Source organism: Thermothielavioides terrestris, chromosome 1 (assembly GCF_000226115.1).
Source record: "Thermothielavioides terrestris NRRL 8126 chromosome 1, complete sequence".
Classification (NCBI taxonomy): domain Eukaryota; kingdom Fungi; phylum Ascomycota; class Sordariomycetes; order Sordariales; family Chaetomiaceae; genus Thermothielavioides; species Thermothielavioides terrestris.
The window spans coordinates 2,463,150-2,478,998 of NC_016457.1; the positions used below are offsets into that span (position 1 = coordinate 2,463,150).

General features: G+C 61.0%; 5 protein-coding genes across 5 annotated transcripts; 4 read left to right on the forward strand and 1 right to left on the reverse strand.

Annotated features, from left to right (window-relative positions):
- The first annotated feature begins 852 nt into the window (after window positions 1-852).
- THITE_2107516 (uncharacterized protein) lies at window positions 853-3,259 on the forward strand. The gene is made up of 3 exons (XM_003649117.1): window positions 853-1,721; window positions 1,847-2,170; window positions 2,233-3,259. Exons 1-3 carry the CDS (start codon window positions 1,652-1,654, stop codon window positions 2,970-2,972), a joined length of 1,134 nt encoding a protein of 377 aa, XP_003649165.1. The 5' UTR covers window positions 853-1,651; the 3' UTR covers window positions 2,973-3,259.
- Window positions 3,260-3,472: 213 nt separating this feature from the next.
- On the forward strand, window positions 3,473-8,496 carry THITE_2107518 (uncharacterized protein). The gene is made up of 2 exons (XM_003649118.1): window positions 3,473-3,966; window positions 4,026-8,496. The coding sequence occupies exons 1-2, from the start codon at window positions 3,801-3,803 to the stop codon at window positions 8,207-8,209; spliced, it is 4,350 nt and encodes a 1,449-aa protein (XP_003649166.1). The 5' UTR covers window positions 3,473-3,800; the 3' UTR covers window positions 8,210-8,496.
- Window positions 8,497-11,704, forward strand: THITE_2107520 (uncharacterized protein). The gene has a single exon (XM_003649119.1). The coding sequence runs from the start codon at window positions 8,783-8,785 to the stop codon at window positions 11,420-11,422; it is 2,640 nt and encodes an 879-aa protein (XP_003649167.1). The 5' UTR covers window positions 8,497-8,782; the 3' UTR covers window positions 11,423-11,704.
- Window positions 11,670-12,531, reverse strand: THITE_2107521 (uncharacterized protein). The gene is made up of 2 exons (XM_003649120.1): window positions 12,148-12,531; window positions 11,670-12,050 (listed from the first exon to the last, which is right to left on the reverse strand). Exons 1-2 carry the CDS (start codon window positions 12,401-12,403, stop codon window positions 11,917-11,919), a joined length of 390 nt encoding a protein of 129 aa, XP_003649168.1. The 5' UTR covers window positions 12,404-12,531; the 3' UTR covers window positions 11,670-11,916.
- A 962-nt stretch (window positions 12,532-13,493) lies between these two features.
- Window positions 13,494-15,374, forward strand: THITE_2152932 (uncharacterized protein). Its single transcript, XM_003649121.1, has 3 exons — window positions 13,494-13,662; window positions 13,745-13,856; window positions 13,935-15,374. The coding sequence occupies exons 1-3, from the start codon at window positions 13,625-13,627 to the stop codon at window positions 14,586-14,588; spliced, it is 804 nt and encodes a 267-aa protein (XP_003649169.1). The 5' UTR covers window positions 13,494-13,624; the 3' UTR covers window positions 14,589-15,374.
- Window positions 15,375-15,849: the final 475 nt, after the last annotated feature.

Sequence of the window (15,849 nt, forward strand, 5' to 3'; positions counted from 1 at the left end):
GTTGTGAACCCCCTCTGGAGATTCTCCTCCGAACACTGCTAGAGGGCAGAGTCAATGCCTCGGCACCACCTTTAGTAGAAATACGTGTGTTGTTGAGTCACCTCGTCTCGAGAGCTCACGGTCTGACTCTTCAAACGCTAAATATGTGCTGGAACAAGCAGAGGTATTTTATCGGCTGTAGCGGGGCAGCTCCTTTATTGCTCGATGAGTCGTCTGGAACTCGGACCCTGACCCCGCCCTGGCCGGAGTCGGGCGCTCGAACCGTAATTATTCCGTACACTGCAGACCATTTGAGTGTCCAGCAACCTGTCGCCCAATGGGCGCAATGTCTCAACTCGGAGCAGCTGGTGCAGAGGTGTGAAAACAGGCGCGGCAGCCTCTTCCGCTGACCGTGTCGGCTGGCCACTGAGGAGCGACGTTGACTCACTTTATCCCCAGGTTTTACACATGAATTTACAGGGGCTTAGGGCGCCGCGCCGTGGGGTTCACAGCGCTGCCGCTCGCCGAATGCGGGAAGTGGGGGGTGCCTGCAGCACCGAGCGTGGCGGCAGGGTTCCCGCACCGGAAGCAGCTCCGGGTTCGGCTCCGGCCGCCGCACGGCTGGCTGGGACGGAGAGGGTTCAAAGACGGGCGGCGCCTTAATCCGTGCATATCCGTGTTTGGCTCCTTAATAGTGGATGACGTCGTCGTCCTTGCAAAAAGGGTGGCTTGCATTGCACTTTCCTCTTTGCGGGGACCCACAGCTGAGGTACCCGAGGGCACCTAACCGGGCAGGTATGGCGAGCGAGGCAGGATCTGGTTCGCTGCCCGCGGAGATTACATCTGACGGCCGAAGATCGTGTTGGTTGGTCTCGAAGATCCGTCATGAAGGCGGCATGATTGATGATTGATGAACGGTGTTGGGCGGTTTGACCGCCAGCAATCCCCCTCGACTTTGCGCTTATAGACTTTGCACTTATACGGGCATCGAATCTGGTCCTCCCTTGACTAAGGTCTGAATCAGCTCCACGCCATGTCTGCCTGAGCGGTGGGGTTGGCCTTGTTCAGGGCGCCAGGAGCATTCCAGATCTTGGCCGCATTTTGGAACCTTGCCGTTCCCTCATCCGGGCTTGCTTGGGAGTTTGACGCTTTTTAAGCCGGACGTTGCCGCATTTCCGATCCATTTCGGCCGGCTACCGGTTCTGACCGCCGCTTGAGCATCAACCCGGCGATCGAGGTCGGTCGCATCTGCCGTTCCATTCACCGAAGGTGGTCCGACGGCGCCGGGCAACAGACGTGACGCTATATGAAACAGGGATGTCAACTACGGAATAAATTATCGCTGACCGTTGTTCTCGACGGGCAATTATAAGTGACCTCGCCTCGAGAGATTCCAGCCTTTTTCTCCTCGATTCAAATCGAGTGCAGTGGATTTGACATCACAGAACAGCGAGCGCCCTACAACCCATTGCCAGCGTTGCTTGCTTCGTGTGTTAATGCAGCAGCTGTTTCGCCGGTTACTACTCTCCGCGGTGACGTCTGTGCTATGACGGCACGGTTTGCAGAGCGCACTTGGGAAAGGTGCAAAGGTGCAGACGGGCCGCGAAACGACGCCCGTGGCTGGCGAAAACCGCCTGCTCCTACAGGCTCGACTGTCTGATCGCCTGCAAGAATGGCCGAGCGACGAACGGCAGAGGCTGGGCCGTCTCGACACACGCACTCGACACCAGCGGCGTCGTTCCGTGAGTGGCCCCCTTTCCCGCACACCTGTGCCGCTCCCCTCGCCCAATTCGCGAGCCGCCCCCCTTCCCCATCTGCACCCCACATTCAGAGTGAGCTGAGCTGCGAGATCTAATGGACCACACAGCAACGCACAATTCGCCACGCACATGGTTCCTCACCTCGTCGCTCTCCCCGCTGTGCGTCCGGCTGATCCGGCTGCTGCTGGCCCACGGCGACTACGTGGTCGCCTGTCTTCCGCCCGCCGAGATCGAGGACGAGACGCGGAGTGCCGAGTTCCGCGAGCTCATCAATGAGTGTAAGAGCAGCCGCAAGGACCGCGAGGGCTGGAAGGACCGCATACGCGGCATCCGCTGCGATGGACGCGCCATGGGCCAGTGCGGCGCCGCCGTCGCCGAGGCCGTGCAGGTGTTTGGCCGGATAGATATTTTGCTATGCTGCAAGTCTGAGGGTGCGTTCTTAACCGTGATATCACCCCTCCCTAAAAGAAAGCCTCGTTGACGCCTTGAACAGCCGTGATCGGCACCGTCGAGGAACTCTCGGCGACACCGGCAACACGCCATCTAGTGCGCGACCAGTTCGACGCTATCTTCTTCTCCCAGGTCAACTTCATCAAGGCCACGCTGCCCCAGCTGCGTGCCCAGCACACGGGCCACATCATTATCCTGACCAGCATCGGCGGCCACATCGGCACGCCGTGCATGCCCATGTACACGGCTGCCACCTGGGCGCTCGAAGGCTACTGCGACTCGCTGGCGTACGAGATCGCGCCTTTCAACATCAAGGTCACCATCGTGCAGCCCAACAAGGAGATCCAGAGCCTGACCAACAAGATCATCTTCGCGCCGCAGCTGCCCTTCTACGACGCCGATCTCAGCCCGGCCCCGAGCATGCGCGAGATGTTGAGCAACGTGCTCAACGCCAACCCGGACACGGCCATCGAGCAGTCCGAGGACGAGGTCCAGTACCGGTACCCGATCCTGCCGGCCGCGGCGTACGACAAGCTCGTCATGGAGACGGTGCACGCCCTGACCGCCATCGGCGGCCACGAGAACCCGCCGGCGAGGCACATTGTTGGGTTCGAGGGGGCGGTGGCGGTCAAGGAGAAGCTCAAGACGGTGACGGAGGAGTTGGAGGATTTCGTCGAGGCGAGCTTGGCCGTGGATATCTTTGAGAGCGAGCTCAAGGCGGAGGCGAGGGAGGGCCGGTCGACAATCGAGGTCGTTCCCCCGGGGTCCGGGGCGAGCGCGTGAGGCCGACGCCGACGCCGGGAATGGATATTAGAAATATTAAACCTGCTCTGTCTGGTTTTTCCTTTGGGTTCAAGGAGTTGGCCTAGAAAAAGAAGGGACAGCTTGAAGCGACGGAATGAATGATACCTGATTTTACGCAGTCTCTTACCGATGCGCCCTCATCTAACGTACTTTATTACCTACCTACCACGGAGTGCCTTATTCGTCATGTCCAATCCTGTATGCTATGTTGGCATCTCAAGATCCTTTCGAGACTGATAGTCCACCTCCCGCGTACTGTAAGTTACTCCTCCAGTGAATTACTTCCATGATTACCCCGGGTCCCTATCTTACGTTCAGGGGCCATAACCTCACCTGAACAGGCGGCTCAGGCGGGGTCAGCCCCCCGGAGCGCAGCACAGTGGGCTGCCAATTGCAGTGGGCCATAACGTTAGCTCCGCCCCGGACCGACGCTTGGGCCCGCAGCGCCCACCGAACGTTACGGTGTTCCCAACACTATCCGGGGATGCGGTCTTGGATGCCCGGGCTATCGATTCTCGGCTTCGGCCAAATCCCTTTTTTGGAGACTGCGACATCTCAGGTCGCACAGAAACGCCAAGTCGCACCGCAACGTGCACTAAGCCTCCGCTGTACCCTCCTGTGCCCTGTACTTCAAGTTAGCACTCTCGGCGCTCGACTCGCTCGGTTTCGGCGCGACACGGGCAGCGGCGCGGCTGTGGAAGCATCGCGCTGCGGCCTGCGGCTCTCGACATGCGGTTGCCCTCGACCGGACGCTTCCTCCTTGCCTGCGCTGCCCCGACCCCCGGGGCATGATCACCGCGCGCAAAAATGACTCTCGATCCCCTCTCGCCCGTTGCCCCGGCGAGGGTCAAGGCCCTGGTGCTGCCCGTCGGCCTCATCAAGCGGGAGCGCTTCACCGCCTTCGTCGACCGTCTCAATGCGGAGAAGGTCGTCTTCCTCCGAGACGTCACGCCCGATGGCCGCCCTCACAGGAGTAAGGAGCGGACCGGGTTGCGCTGCCCCAAGATCGCTTGCTGACCGCCCGCCGTACAGACATGTTCTCGCCGCTGGCGTTCCCCGACGGCGCCATGTTCTACGACCTCACGCCACACCACCCTCCGCCGTCCCACCTCTCCCTCTCGCCGTTTGACCTCTTCCGCGAGCCGCTCGCCGTTATCGCCGTGGCCGACGGCGCCGAACTGCCCAACGCCGTCTTCAGCAAGCGGCATTCCGGCGGCAGGACCGTCGAAGAGGCAAACATACGATCGCTCTACCAGGAGCTGGAGGACTTGAGAGATCGCTATCCCAAAATGCTGGCCCACCAGGTGCTCTTGTTCGACTATCTGCCGGCCAAAGAGAATCCCATACCAGTGCCCGAGGGCATCATCACGATACCGCCTGTCGAGCAGCTCAAGCGGACCACGATCAAGACCGTCATGTGCGACATATCCGCCATTGTCCTGGCTGAGATGACCACTCTGGCCAAATCGTACGAGGGCATGTCGTTCATTGACTCTCCCGGCCACTCCTCTGCCCATCAGGTGAACGCAATGGACGAGTCCGCCGGCTTCGCCAGGAGGAACTCGCAGTTTGCGTTGCCCCTCAACCGGTCGAGTTCGACCAGCGGAGTCGCGGACAGGAGTCATGTGCGCATGTCGATGCCGCCCGTCACTTCGAAGGGGCAACCGTTCGGCTCGAGCAGCTCCACTCCCTCGCGGCCCTCCACACCCGTCAGCGGCAACAAACCCCTGCCGACGCCGCCGTCTACGTTTGATAGCATCATCGGACCTATGGAGTCCACTAGCGCCGAGCAGACAAGCCGTTCCCGATCTGACTGGACCGATGGTTTCAGAGCCCAGAGCCAAGAGCGGGTGTCAGTACAAGGGTACGGCCCGGGCGGGCTCAACGAGCGATGGAGGAGCAAAGGAAGGTGCCGGGTTCAGGTGGTCGTGGGGTCGCTTTATCTCCAGGCTGGGCTCTGGAACAATGCGCTCAAGGAGCTCGCCGAGGCAGCTACCGTAGCTAAGTCGATTAATGACCACCTCTGGCACGGAAAGGCTTTAGAGCTCGCCCTCATATGTCTATTGCTGCTAGGCTGGGCCGGCATCGAGTTTCAGGTGCCGAGCATCATGCTCCCTCCGCACGACAAGGGCACGAGCATCGCGGCTGCGCTCCAGGAAGCCGAGTTAAGAGACCCCAGTCAACCTCGCTGGCTGCGGAATCTCCAGGTCCATATTCCCGAGCTGGTTGACCGCATCATCGGGCTCTACTCGAGGATATCGGCCGAACACTTACCGCCGCTGCCCTTTTCTGAGGCGGTCATCAGGCTCTGCAAAATACTGGCCGCACTTCACACTGCCGACGGCAGGCTCTGCCCGGAGTCCTTGGACATGATTGTCCTCGGCCGGCCGCCCAAGAAACCTTTGACGACATCGCCCCGATTCACCATCCAACCCACTCGGACCCTGATCGTCGCCACGCTCTTCCGGGCCTTCCCCGCGTCTTCGTCTGAGCTCCTTACCACAGCGGACCGAGTGGTGATTCTCAGCGGGATAGCGTCCTTGCTGGGCCACCTCGGATTCCAGCGGAAGAAGGCGATGGTTATGAAAGAGCTCGTCTCGGTCCTGGTGGGCGGCTTGGTCGAGGCCCGCACACGGGGTGCCGCCGATGTTGGCATCCACCCGGCTGCTGGCCTGGCTGGGCTCAACGGCGCCGGCCCTCGAGAGGGAGGTGGCGGTGCGCTAGAGCTTGCCGAAGGCGATGTCGAGCACGGAATTGATTCCTTCCTGGGACTATTACTTAGGACCTATGGGGTGGTGGGCGGCAATGCTGCCGGGAAATCCGAAGACGACTCTGATGCGGCGGTCATCGCCCGGATCCAGAAGCAGTCTGCCGCGAGATTCTTTGGCATGCAGTCCGCCAAGCTCGACATCCTCCGCGCTTGCATCAACTTCTCCGAGGCCCTGCCGGACTTTGCCGGCGTCTTGAAGTACTCGAGCGACTTGCTGCGAACTGCTGGCAGCGGCATCGCCCCGGGACCGCGCAGAGAGAACGCCTACCCCTCGATAACGAGGGAAGAACAGGTTCGGTTGGTCGCCAACATTCTGAAGACGTCGAACCTATCGAAACGCCTGGGGATCGGCGCTTTGACTGCCGAGTATTGGGATGAGTTCTTGGTCCGCGGTATCACACTGGAAACACTGCCGCCGACGAGGATGCCCGTGCCGCACGCCAAGACGGTCCTTCCTGGCATAACCGCAGCGCGGAGCTCGCAGGATGTCGACCCATTTATCTACAACCCCTTCTTGAAGCGCCCGGACACTGCAACAATCGACCGGACGCTGGTGGCCGGAGAGCCGGCCACCTTCCGTCTCACGCTCCAGAACCCTTACGAGATGGAGGTCGAGCTGGAGAGTATCCGACTCGAAACCGAGGGCGCTGAGTTCGAGTCGGCGGTGGAGAGTACCGTGATCGGAGCCTACCGGACGCAGATCATGAGGATATCGGGCACTCCAAAATGCGCGGGCGCGGTCAAGGTCACGGGCGCCGTGATCAAAGTTCGAGGGTGCCGGGAGAGGAGGTTTCCCATTTTTGCGGACCCGTGGGCTCCCGAGGACGAGGCCAAAGTGAAGGCCATCGGACTCGGAGCTCTCGACGTGAACGCCGAGGCCGTGTCACCGGCTATCCAGCGCCTGAAGCCGGAACACATTGAACTGAATGTCATTGCTCCGCAGCCCGTTGTGGTGATCAAGTCGTCCACGCTTCCCCAGTCATCGGTTATGATTCTGGAAGGGGAGCGCCAGTGCTTCTCTCTTACCTTGCAGAATCTCTCCGCCACAACGCCGGTGGATTTCCTCCTCTTCTCCTTCAAGGACTCGACGCAGGAACCTCTGCAGCTGGCGCTGAACAACCGCGAGGCAACCGCCACGGAGCTGTACGAGTATGAGCTGGTCCTGGCGAAGAAGCAGCCGCTGAGGCTGAGGAACCGTGACGACAGCAAAAGGTTCATCGCTCCGGGGCAGACGGCAACGTTTGACTTTGAGCTCCTCGGCCGGCCGGGGCTCACGCATGGTCTCATACAGGTTGACTACGCGCATCTCGGCGTGCCGCACGACGAGGTGGCGGAAAAATTCTACACCCGCCAGGTGTCGATGGAACTCACGGTTACTGTCAACGCCAGCGTGGAGATCACGCGGGTGGACGTCCTCCCGCTCACGGGCCCCATACCGGCACCGCTGTGGTCGCGGGTCGCCAGTCCGCAGGAACCCCCCGTCGAGCTCACGGCCGACTCCCACTGCCTGCTGCTGCTGGACCTCCGCAACTCGTGGCCCAGCCAAATGGCCGTTCACCTCGAGTCATCGGACGGAGTGCAGGTCGAGGAGCACATCCTACCCGGCAACACGTCCCGCGTCGTCGTGCCCATCAGACGCATCTACCTCGAAGACCCGCACGCCTTCATCCCGGCACTCAACCCAGCGCGGCAGCGCCAGTTCGTGGTCAGCACCAAGATCTCGCCCGAAGTCGAGCGCGCGAACCGCGAGGCCTTCTGGTACCGCGAGAAGGTCCTCGACACGCTCCGCGGCACATGGCGCACCGTCTCCCCGGGCGGCCACGGCCGCCGGCGGGCAGGCGAGATCGAGCTGCGCGCGGTGCGGTTCACGGCGCGCATGATCGAGGCGATCAAGATCGACGAAGTCGACATCGACATCGCCGTCGTGGACCCCGCCACGGGCGAGCCGCTGCGCAGCAGCGCCAGCAACAGCTACGTCGTGGCCACCGACGACTTCCTCCAGCTGCGCGTGCGCGTGACCAACCGCTCGGCGCGGCCCATCTACCCGCTGCTGCGCCTGACGCCGGCGCTGTGCCACCGCCCGTTCAACGTGTCGCTCGACTTCACGCGCAAGATGGCCCGGTTCGCGTGGAACGGCAACCTGCAGCAGGCGCTGCCGCTGCTGGCGGGCGGCGGCGGCGCGGCCGAGCTGACGATGGGCGTCACGGCGCTGTGCCGCGGCGAGTTCGAGATCGCGGGCAGCGTCGAGGAGGCCAGGCTGTGGACCGACCCCGAGGAGGAGCGGGCGCGGGAGGAGAGGGAGAGGGAGGAGAAGAAGGGCCACCGGAGGGAGCGGACGGAGATCGAGGCGCAAGCGATCATTCTGGGCGCCGCGCTGGGGAAGAGGCAGCGGAGGGTGTGGCATGCCAGGAGGCCGTGTCGGCTGGTGGTGAGGGATCGGGAGTGATGGCTCAGGACTATGGGGGAAAGGGGGGCGGGGGTGGTTGAATAGAACGAGTGTGGGTAACTACATGGGACATGAAGCTATGGGGCACGGAGGTAGTGTAGTGTAGAAGAAGATGTGGTTGTAACGCTTGGAGATACCTAGGTACTTAATGATGTTGTCGCTCTCGGGCTTGGCTGCGGTCTAGACTCTGCATGTCGGCAAAGCGCGGCATAGGTACACACTTTATCAGCGATCTCGGATCTTATCTGAAATCTTCGACCGCTCGCCACTTACCGTTTCCTCTCGAATGCCGCGGCATTTGTGATTAGCACACTCAATTGAACATGTTTGATTCATAGTATAATTTCTCTTCTTCGTTGTTTTTCCCTATTTGTTAGACGAAACCCTTTCCGAGGACCGCAGGGCCAGTGAGGGAAGAAGATACTCGCTCAAGCCGGAAACTCATCAACACTCTAACGAGTCTGAGCAACGAAAAACACTTTGTATGAAGCCGGGCTTGAGACGGCGGCTCCTCGAGAAGAAAGGATAGTGAGCAGTATCAGAAGAGAGCAAAGGAAAAGAGAGAGGGAAAAAATGCCCCGCCCGCGCATCCTCTTCCTCGACGCCCACGACTCCTTCTCCAACAACATCACCTCGCTGCTCACCACCCTCCTGGACGCCGATGTCTCCGTCCTGACCATCGACGACCCTGCCCTCCTCGTGCCGCCGCTGTCCACCCATTCTCACCCCCTCCACCCCTCCCAAGAAGTTCAAAATCAGAATGGCGAAGACGAAGCCGCCCTCCGCGCCCGCTTCACCGCCGAGCTGCGCCGCTACGACGCCCTCGTGTGCGGGCCGGGCCCCGGCAGCCCGGACAACCCGGCCGACGTCGGCGTGATGCGCTTCGTGTGGCAGCTCGCCGACGACGACCGCGAAGAAATCCTGCCCGTGCTGGGCGTGTGTCTGGGCTTCCAGAGCCTGGTGCGCGCGCACGGCGGGCGGGTCGGCAGGCTTGCGCGTGGCCTGCACGGCATGGTCAGGGAGATTGTGCACCGCGGCGCGGCTGCGGGGGCCGGTGAGGGAGGGGATGTTTTTGAGGGGGTCGGCCGGTTCAGGGCGACGCTTTATCATAGTCTGTGTGGGGATGTTGGGCAGGCGGAGGTCGGGGACGAGCGGGAGTGGGAGGCGGCGAGGTGGCGGCCGTTCGCGAGGTGTCCTGATCTGGTGCCGCTTGCGTGGGTGGAGGAGGAGCGGGAGGGCCGGGCGAAGGAGAGGATCCTGATGGCTGTTAAGCACAGGACGAAGCCGTTCTGGGGCGTGCAGTATCACCCGGAGTCGGTCTGCACTGAGGAGGAGGGGAATAAAGTCATTGTGAACTGGTTCCGAGAGGCGCAGAGGTGGAACGCGCAGAGAGGGAGAGTCGCTGTGACGGAAGGGATTGGGCTGGCCCGAGCAGCGACGAAGCCGAGTTTGTTGTCGCAGCTTGCTGGCGGAGCGGCTGAACACGACGGCCCCCGGCAGTGGTGGGAGGAGTTCGAGGCGAACCCGGCGCTGCAGTCTCTTACGGTGCCGCTGCCGCCCGGCGTGCAGGTTCCGGATATCGTGGAGGCTGTCGGCGCCGAGTGCTTAGAGCAAATCGTGCTTGACTCGGCGAACGCAGCCCCCGCGACGTCTAGGGCTGATGTGCGTGGACGGTACAGCATCATTGCGGCCGGGTTGGACGAGGCTCTGCGTGTCGAGCACCACGTCGGCGATTCCTATGTCACCGTCAAAGTTGGAGGTCTCGGGCGTCCGTCTATGCACTCGTCAGACAAGATCCCGCTTGCGCAGTACGGCAGCGTATGGGGTCTGATCGCGGCGTTTCACGAGGCGCGGCGTTTGGAGGCCGCAGAGCCAGCGTACTCCCCCTTCGTCGGCGGCTTCATAGGCTACATCACATACGAGCAAGGCTTGAGCGATATTGGCGTCTTCCTGGAGCAACCACGTGCGCATCGGCGGCCTGATATTTGCCTTGTCTGGGTCACCAAAAGCATTGTCGTCGACCATCTGCAGGGGTTGGTCCATGTCCAGCACCTCAGTTCCAACTTCTCACACGTCGGTGACCGCTGGGTGGAGAAGACGGCGGACAAGCTGCGGTCGCTGCAGAACCCTCGACGTCGACCGTCTTTTGCCTTGCCAGACGAAGCGTTGAAAGCCCAGTCCCCCAAGGCACGGCGTCCTTCACGAAGTGGTTCGATCCAGACACCTCAAACAAAGGAGTACGAAGCCAAAGTCCGAATATGCCAAGAATACATCGCAGCCGGCGAGTCCTACGAGCTCTGCCTAACCGATCAGACGACGCTCACCCGCCCCTTGAGCGCTCAGGCGCCTCGCACCGACACCATCACCCCCCTCTCTCCCTCGCGGAAGCAACAGCAGCGTCGCTATTCCAACTGCCCTGGCCCCCTGCTCTCCTCGTCGTCCTGGGCCCTCTTCAAACGGCTCCGCACGCACCAGCCGGCGCCCTTCGCATCGTACCTCCGCCTCGGCGGCGCGACCCTCGTCAGCGCGTCGCCGGAGCGCTTCCTGACCTACGACCGCGCCGGGCGCTGCTCGATGCGGCCGATGAAGGGCACGGTGCGCAAGTCGGAGCGCGTGGCGACGCTCGCGCAGGCCGAGCGCATCCTGCACGTGCCCAAGGAGGAGGCCGAGAACCTGATGATCGTCGACCTGGTCCGGCACGACCTGCACGGCGTGTGCGGCGCCGGCAACGTGACCGTGCCCCACCTGCTCAAGGTCGAGGAGTACCAGAGCGTGTTCCAGATGATCACCGTCGTCGAGGGCCAGCTGCCTGCGCGTGCTCGGGGTGAAGACGCCTCGTCTTCGTACACGGGCCTGGACGTCCTCGCCGCTAGCCTGCCGCCGGGCAGCATGACGGGCGCGCCGAAGAAGCGGAGTTGCGAGATCCTGAGGGAGATTGAAGGCCATCAGGAGAGGGGACTCTACTCGGGTGTGGTGGGGTACATGTGCGCGACGGGGCGGGGCGACTGGAGCGTGACGATCCGGAGTCTGTTCCGGTGGGATGATGAGCAGGTGGTTGTCAACGGCGATGACGGGCCTGAGAAGCGCGAGGTGTGGCGGATTGGGGCTGGAGGCGCCGTCACCATTTTGAGTACCCCAGAGGGCGAGAGGGAGGAGATGTTCACGAAGCTTGCCGGGCCGCTGCGGGTGTTTGGAGAGCAGGCGTGCTGGTAGTCGAATCTGGGTTTGGCGTTGCGTTTCAAGGGGCTGGAACCTCTCATCAGGGATCTAGATGCGGGCGAGGTGGGATAGACAGGAGGAGGATGGATACTCAACGTGTCTGGGAACCATATCAAAAGCGATGGCGTTCTGACGGGTTTAGACATTTGAAGGCTCAACGGCGGCATTCTGGGATACAAGGCTTTAACGCGTTGTACAATAACCGGTCAAGAACTTTGACATATGGGGTTGGAATAACAATGTGAAATGTCTCTCCATGCCGTTAAGCCTGCCCCTTTCCAACGCTCCAAGCCTTCATGCAATAACCCGCCCAAACCCACCGTCCGTCTCTACCCGCTTGTGGTGTACCGATTGGCGTGTCAAGTGAAACGCCTGACACGAGAAAATACCGCCCTGAAAGATGCGCCACTCCTTTCCATTCCCACCCTCATCGCCCAAAAACCCTCCCAGCGTTTGGACCAGCCTGTCACTCTGCCTCTGCCCTCAACCTAAAACTCCTGCTCTTCCTGGAAGAACATGGCAAAACTGATAATCGTCCCGTAGATCAGCAGGCCGCCAATGACCGACATGACCATTGCCGGAATCGAGATGATATTCGAGTGTGCGAGCAGGACAGGGAGCGCTACAACAGCAACTGGAGTCAGCAAAGCGGCCAACCAAACCGTCACTCCTTTCACAAGACCAGAAACATGCAAAGAAAGAAGGGAGAGAAAACCTACCAATACCCATAACCACCAAGAAGCCGGTGCAGAAGCGGCCGAGGTCCAGCACGGCGGCGCCCGAGCTCTCGACGAAGTCGTCCGGGTTCGCGCAGTGGCTGCAGATCCAGTTGGGCACGGGCGCCAGCACGTAGGTGGCGACCACCAGCAGCGGGTAGTAGGCGTGCCAGAGCGCGCACGACAGGATGACGAGCAGGAAGCCGACGGCCAGCACGAAGGAGAGCGCGATGATGGTCTTGAGGCCGGCTGTTGGCATGCTGGGCGGGCTGGGATGGATGTTGCCTTGTACAAATTCTACGCTGATTTGGTAGTTTTCGGGATGGCCGCGGAATCGCGGTGTTCCTCCGTCTGCTTAGGCGGGGAGGTTGTTGCGCTGATTTTTACTTGTTCTATCGACCGGGAGGCGGGGGAGAGCGCGGACGCTTGGTGCTGGCGGAGGGGCTTGCTGCTGGCGAGATTTCGGGTCACGAGCCCGAAATAATCGGTCGGTAATGTTTTGAGTCAAGCAGCGGGATGGCGGTCCCTGAGCGAAGTCGTTGCGGATTGTACCGTCGCGCTGTGCACCAGCGCGCTCGTTCAACTCGGCTGGTTATGTCCAAGTTGGCGGCTGGCGATGACGGCGCAGTTGGAGCTGTGATGACCCAGACAGGCCGTCGTCAGCCTTGGCGGACCCCTGTCCGGACTGGGGTTTATTGCGCTAAGCCTTGATGGGTTAGTGAGCTTGGAATGCAGTGGCTCATGCTACCCAAATAGCGGGCCATATTTTCTTCGACCCCATTAAATCCACAACCCCTTTTCATTAGAACCACAACCCCTTGGGAGGTGGCCCGTGCGCTCCCACCCAAATTTTGCAGCGCGCATCACCACGAGCCCGAGTTACATAAGCACATGTCACCCTAACCCTAGGTACGAGCCACCACAGGATTACATAACAATGTCGTTACTACAGTAAAAAACAAAGCCATGGCCAACCTCGACGCCCTTGAAGGCTGTAGCAGGGCTTCGGCGTCTACCTAGTACATTTCTAAGCGCCTTGCCTAGCGCATTGCCCCTTTAACAATACTAGCAACATCGCCTATTTTATGTGTGCGTTTCCTGTGTGTTCAGTTCCTGTGTGTGCAGTTCCTGTGTGTGCATTTCTTGGGAGCGCACGGGCCGCCCCTCGGGGATTGTGGTTCTAATGAAAAGGGTTTGTGGATTTAATGGGGTCGTATTTTCTTCTAGGCGAGCTTTTGGTTTACCGGGTTCCAGTGACTACCCCTGCCCGCTCAGCCCAGCCCAGCCTGGTCTACGCAGCTAGGAGCTGCCTAGAATGGCAGCCGAACGAAGCTCACCAACCAAACCACATCATCACGAACCCCCCAAGGCCCGGAACAAGTGACCTGCGCTGCACCGACGACTTGAAATCTATCGATTGAGATCCTCGTTAGTGAACGAATTCTTCTCCGCCTGAATCTGAGGTTCAGCAGCCGCCGTCATGTTCAGGAACAACTACGACAACGACTCGGTCACATTGTATGTTCCAGCCGACGACCGGTCCCACCATGCCATTTCAATCCTGAGCTGGCTCCTCGACTCTCGCTAACCCCCCTCCAAGCTCCCCGCAAGGGCGGATATTCCAGGTCGAGTATGCGGCCGAGGCAGTCAAACAGGGCTCAGTGGTGGTGGGCATCGCAAGCAAGACACATGCGGTGCTGGTAGCAATCAAGGTGCGCATTCGTCTTCCATGCCGCTTGTTCGCCCCTAGAATTACCGCGAATCTTTCCTGACACGTTCAAACCAACCAGCGCAACGCCGAAGAACTCTCGTCCTACCAAAAGAAACTGTTCCCCATCGACGAGCACGTCGGCATCGCCATCGCGGGGCTCACGTCGGACGCGCGGGTCCTCTCCAACTTCATGAAGCAGCAGTGCCTGGGCCACCGGCTGACTTACGGGCGCAACATACCGGTGCGGACGCTGGTGGAGATGATCGGGTCCAAGGCGCAGATCAACACGCAGCACTACGGCAAGCGGCCGTACGGCGTCGGCCTGCTGGTGGCCGGCGTCGACGACCACGGCCCGCACCTGTTCGAGTTCCAGCCGAGCGGCATGACCGAGGAGATGATCGCCTTCGCGATCGGCGCCCGCTCGCAGATGGCGCGCACCTACCTGGAGAAGAACGTCGCCAAGTTCGCCGACTGCGACCGCGAGGAGCTGATCCGCCACGGCCTGCGCGCGCTCAAGGAGAGTCTGGTGCAGGACCGCGAGCTGACGGTGGACAACACGAGCGTGGGTGTCGCGGGCTCCGTCAAGGCCGACGACGGCAGCGTCAAGGTGGAGCCGTTTAAGGTCTATGACGGCCAAGACGTGGCGGCCTGGATAGAGAGCGTGGCGGATGACAAGGAGGGCGGTGCCAGCGCGGGCGAGGGTGAAGGTGAAGGCATGGAAGTCGATTCATAGGCGCGCGCTCCTGTGGTGGCAGGAATATGTTGGCTCTGCTGGGAGGTCTGCTGCCACCGCGCCGAAACAATGTACAACAAACTAGAATCGTGCCACGAAGAACGATTAGGCTCATGGCAGCATGTTTGCTGGAGCCATGGTTGAGCCGTCATGGCAGATGGTATTTGGGGTTGATGCATGAACGCATGGCATCCTTGTTTTTTTTTCTTTTTCCTTTTGGCCCGCTCTATCCGTGACCGAAAACAACGGGTATCGTCTAGTCTATTCCTTGCCCCAAGACAACTTGAATACCGCCTCCGAGACCTTGTATTCCCTCAGCGCTTTGATGGCTTCGTCGGCTGTTTTGGCCTCGACCAAGATCCACTTGTTGGCCTCATGTATGAAGCCTTCCTCGACGCTCTTATTGATCCACGACAGGATCCCGTCGTAGAAGCCATTGATGTTCAGCACGCAGATTCCCTTGTCGTGAATGCCCAACTGGTTCCATGTCGCCGTCTCGAACAGCTCCTCGATGGTGCCGTACCCGCCGCTCAACGCGATGAAGCCGCTGCCTGGCCCGCCTTCGAGCACCTCCTGCGCCATCATGCGCTTGCGCGTGTGCATGTCCTTGACGATGGTCGTACGCCCGAACACCGACTCCTCGGGCACCGCCAGGTGCGTACCGGTCTCCCCGTTTAGCTGCTTCGACGTGTACGTCGGGTCCCTCTCGTACCGCACGAGCGCCTCGGGGATGATGCCGTGCACCGCGTCCGGCCCCGACAGAGCTACGAGCGTCTTGGCGACTTCCCCCATGAGCCCGACGGTGCCTCCGCCATAGACTGGAAAGGGAAAAGAGCCCAGTTAGCGTTTCCTGCTTGGCTGATCATGCAAGCGGCGCAATGCGAAACTCACCGAGCGCGATGTTGTTGGCCGCCATGGCCCGTGCTAGGGCGCGGGCAGCTTCTAAATGTTCGGGCTTGTTCCCTGGTGACGAGCCGCAGTAGACGCAGATCTTTGTCCGCTTGGGCGTGACGCTCGAGGGCGTGGTGGTGCGAGATTCCGGGAAGGGAGATGCGCCGCCGGATTCCATGATGTCCGCCGGATGACCAACAAATAGCGAGTGGCGGTGTCTGGAGATGCTGAGTGATTTCTGCTCCCGTGCTTGCGACAGGGAAACCGGCGGTTTATAGTCGGACCTGTGTCGCTTGATCGACGGAGGCACTGGGCCAGGAAGAGGCGCACTGCCACGTATCCGTCGCTCTCGAGGCCCAGGACTGGTCAA

What these genes read in the sequence shown, in the direction of transcription:
- THITE_2107516 (XM_003649117.1), top strand. Translation starts at nt 1,652, where the DNA reads ATGGCCGAGCGACGAACGGCAGAGGCTGGGCCGTCTCGACACACGCAC. An exon ending in GACACCAGCGGCGTCGTTCC is followed by an intron (nt 1,722 to 1,846) that starts GTGAGTGGCCCC and finishes TGGACCACACAG; the next exon opens with CAACGCACAATTCGCCACGC. An exon ending in GCTATGCTGCAAGTCTGAGG is followed by an intron (nt 2,171 to 2,232) that starts GTGCGTTCTTAA and finishes CGCCTTGAACAG; the next exon opens with CCGTGATCGGCACCGTCGAG.
- THITE_2107518 (XM_003649118.1), top strand. Translation starts at nt 3,801, where the DNA reads ATGACTCTCGATCCCCTCTCGCCCGTTGCCCCGGCGAGGGTCAAGGCC. An exon ending in CGATGGCCGCCCTCACAGGA is followed by an intron (nt 3,967 to 4,025) that starts GTAAGGAGCGGA and finishes CCCGCCGTACAG; the next exon opens with ACATGTTCTCGCCGCTGGCG.
- THITE_2107520 (XM_003649119.1), top strand. Translation starts at nt 8,783, where the DNA reads ATGCCCCGCCCGCGCATCCTCTTCCTCGACGCCCACGACTCCTTCTCC.
- THITE_2107521 (XM_003649120.1), bottom strand. Translation starts at nt 12,403, where the DNA reads ATGCCAACAGCCGGCCTCAAGACCATCATCGCGCTCTCCTTCGTGCTG. An exon ending in CTTGGTGGTTATGGGTATTG is followed by an intron (nt 12,051 to 12,147) that starts GTAGGTTTTCTC and finishes TTGCTGTTGTAG; the next exon opens with CGCTCCCTGTCCTGCTCGCA.
- THITE_2152932 (XM_003649121.1), top strand. Translation starts at nt 13,625, where the DNA reads ATGTTCAGGAACAACTACGACAACGACTCGGTCACATT. An exon ending in GACAACGACTCGGTCACATT is followed by an intron (nt 13,663 to 13,744) that starts GTATGTTCCAGC and finishes CCCCCCTCCAAG; the next exon opens with CTCCCCGCAAGGGCGGATAT. An exon ending in CGGTGCTGGTAGCAATCAAG is followed by an intron (nt 13,857 to 13,934) that starts GTGCGCATTCGT and finishes CAAACCAACCAG; the next exon opens with CGCAACGCCGAAGAACTCTC.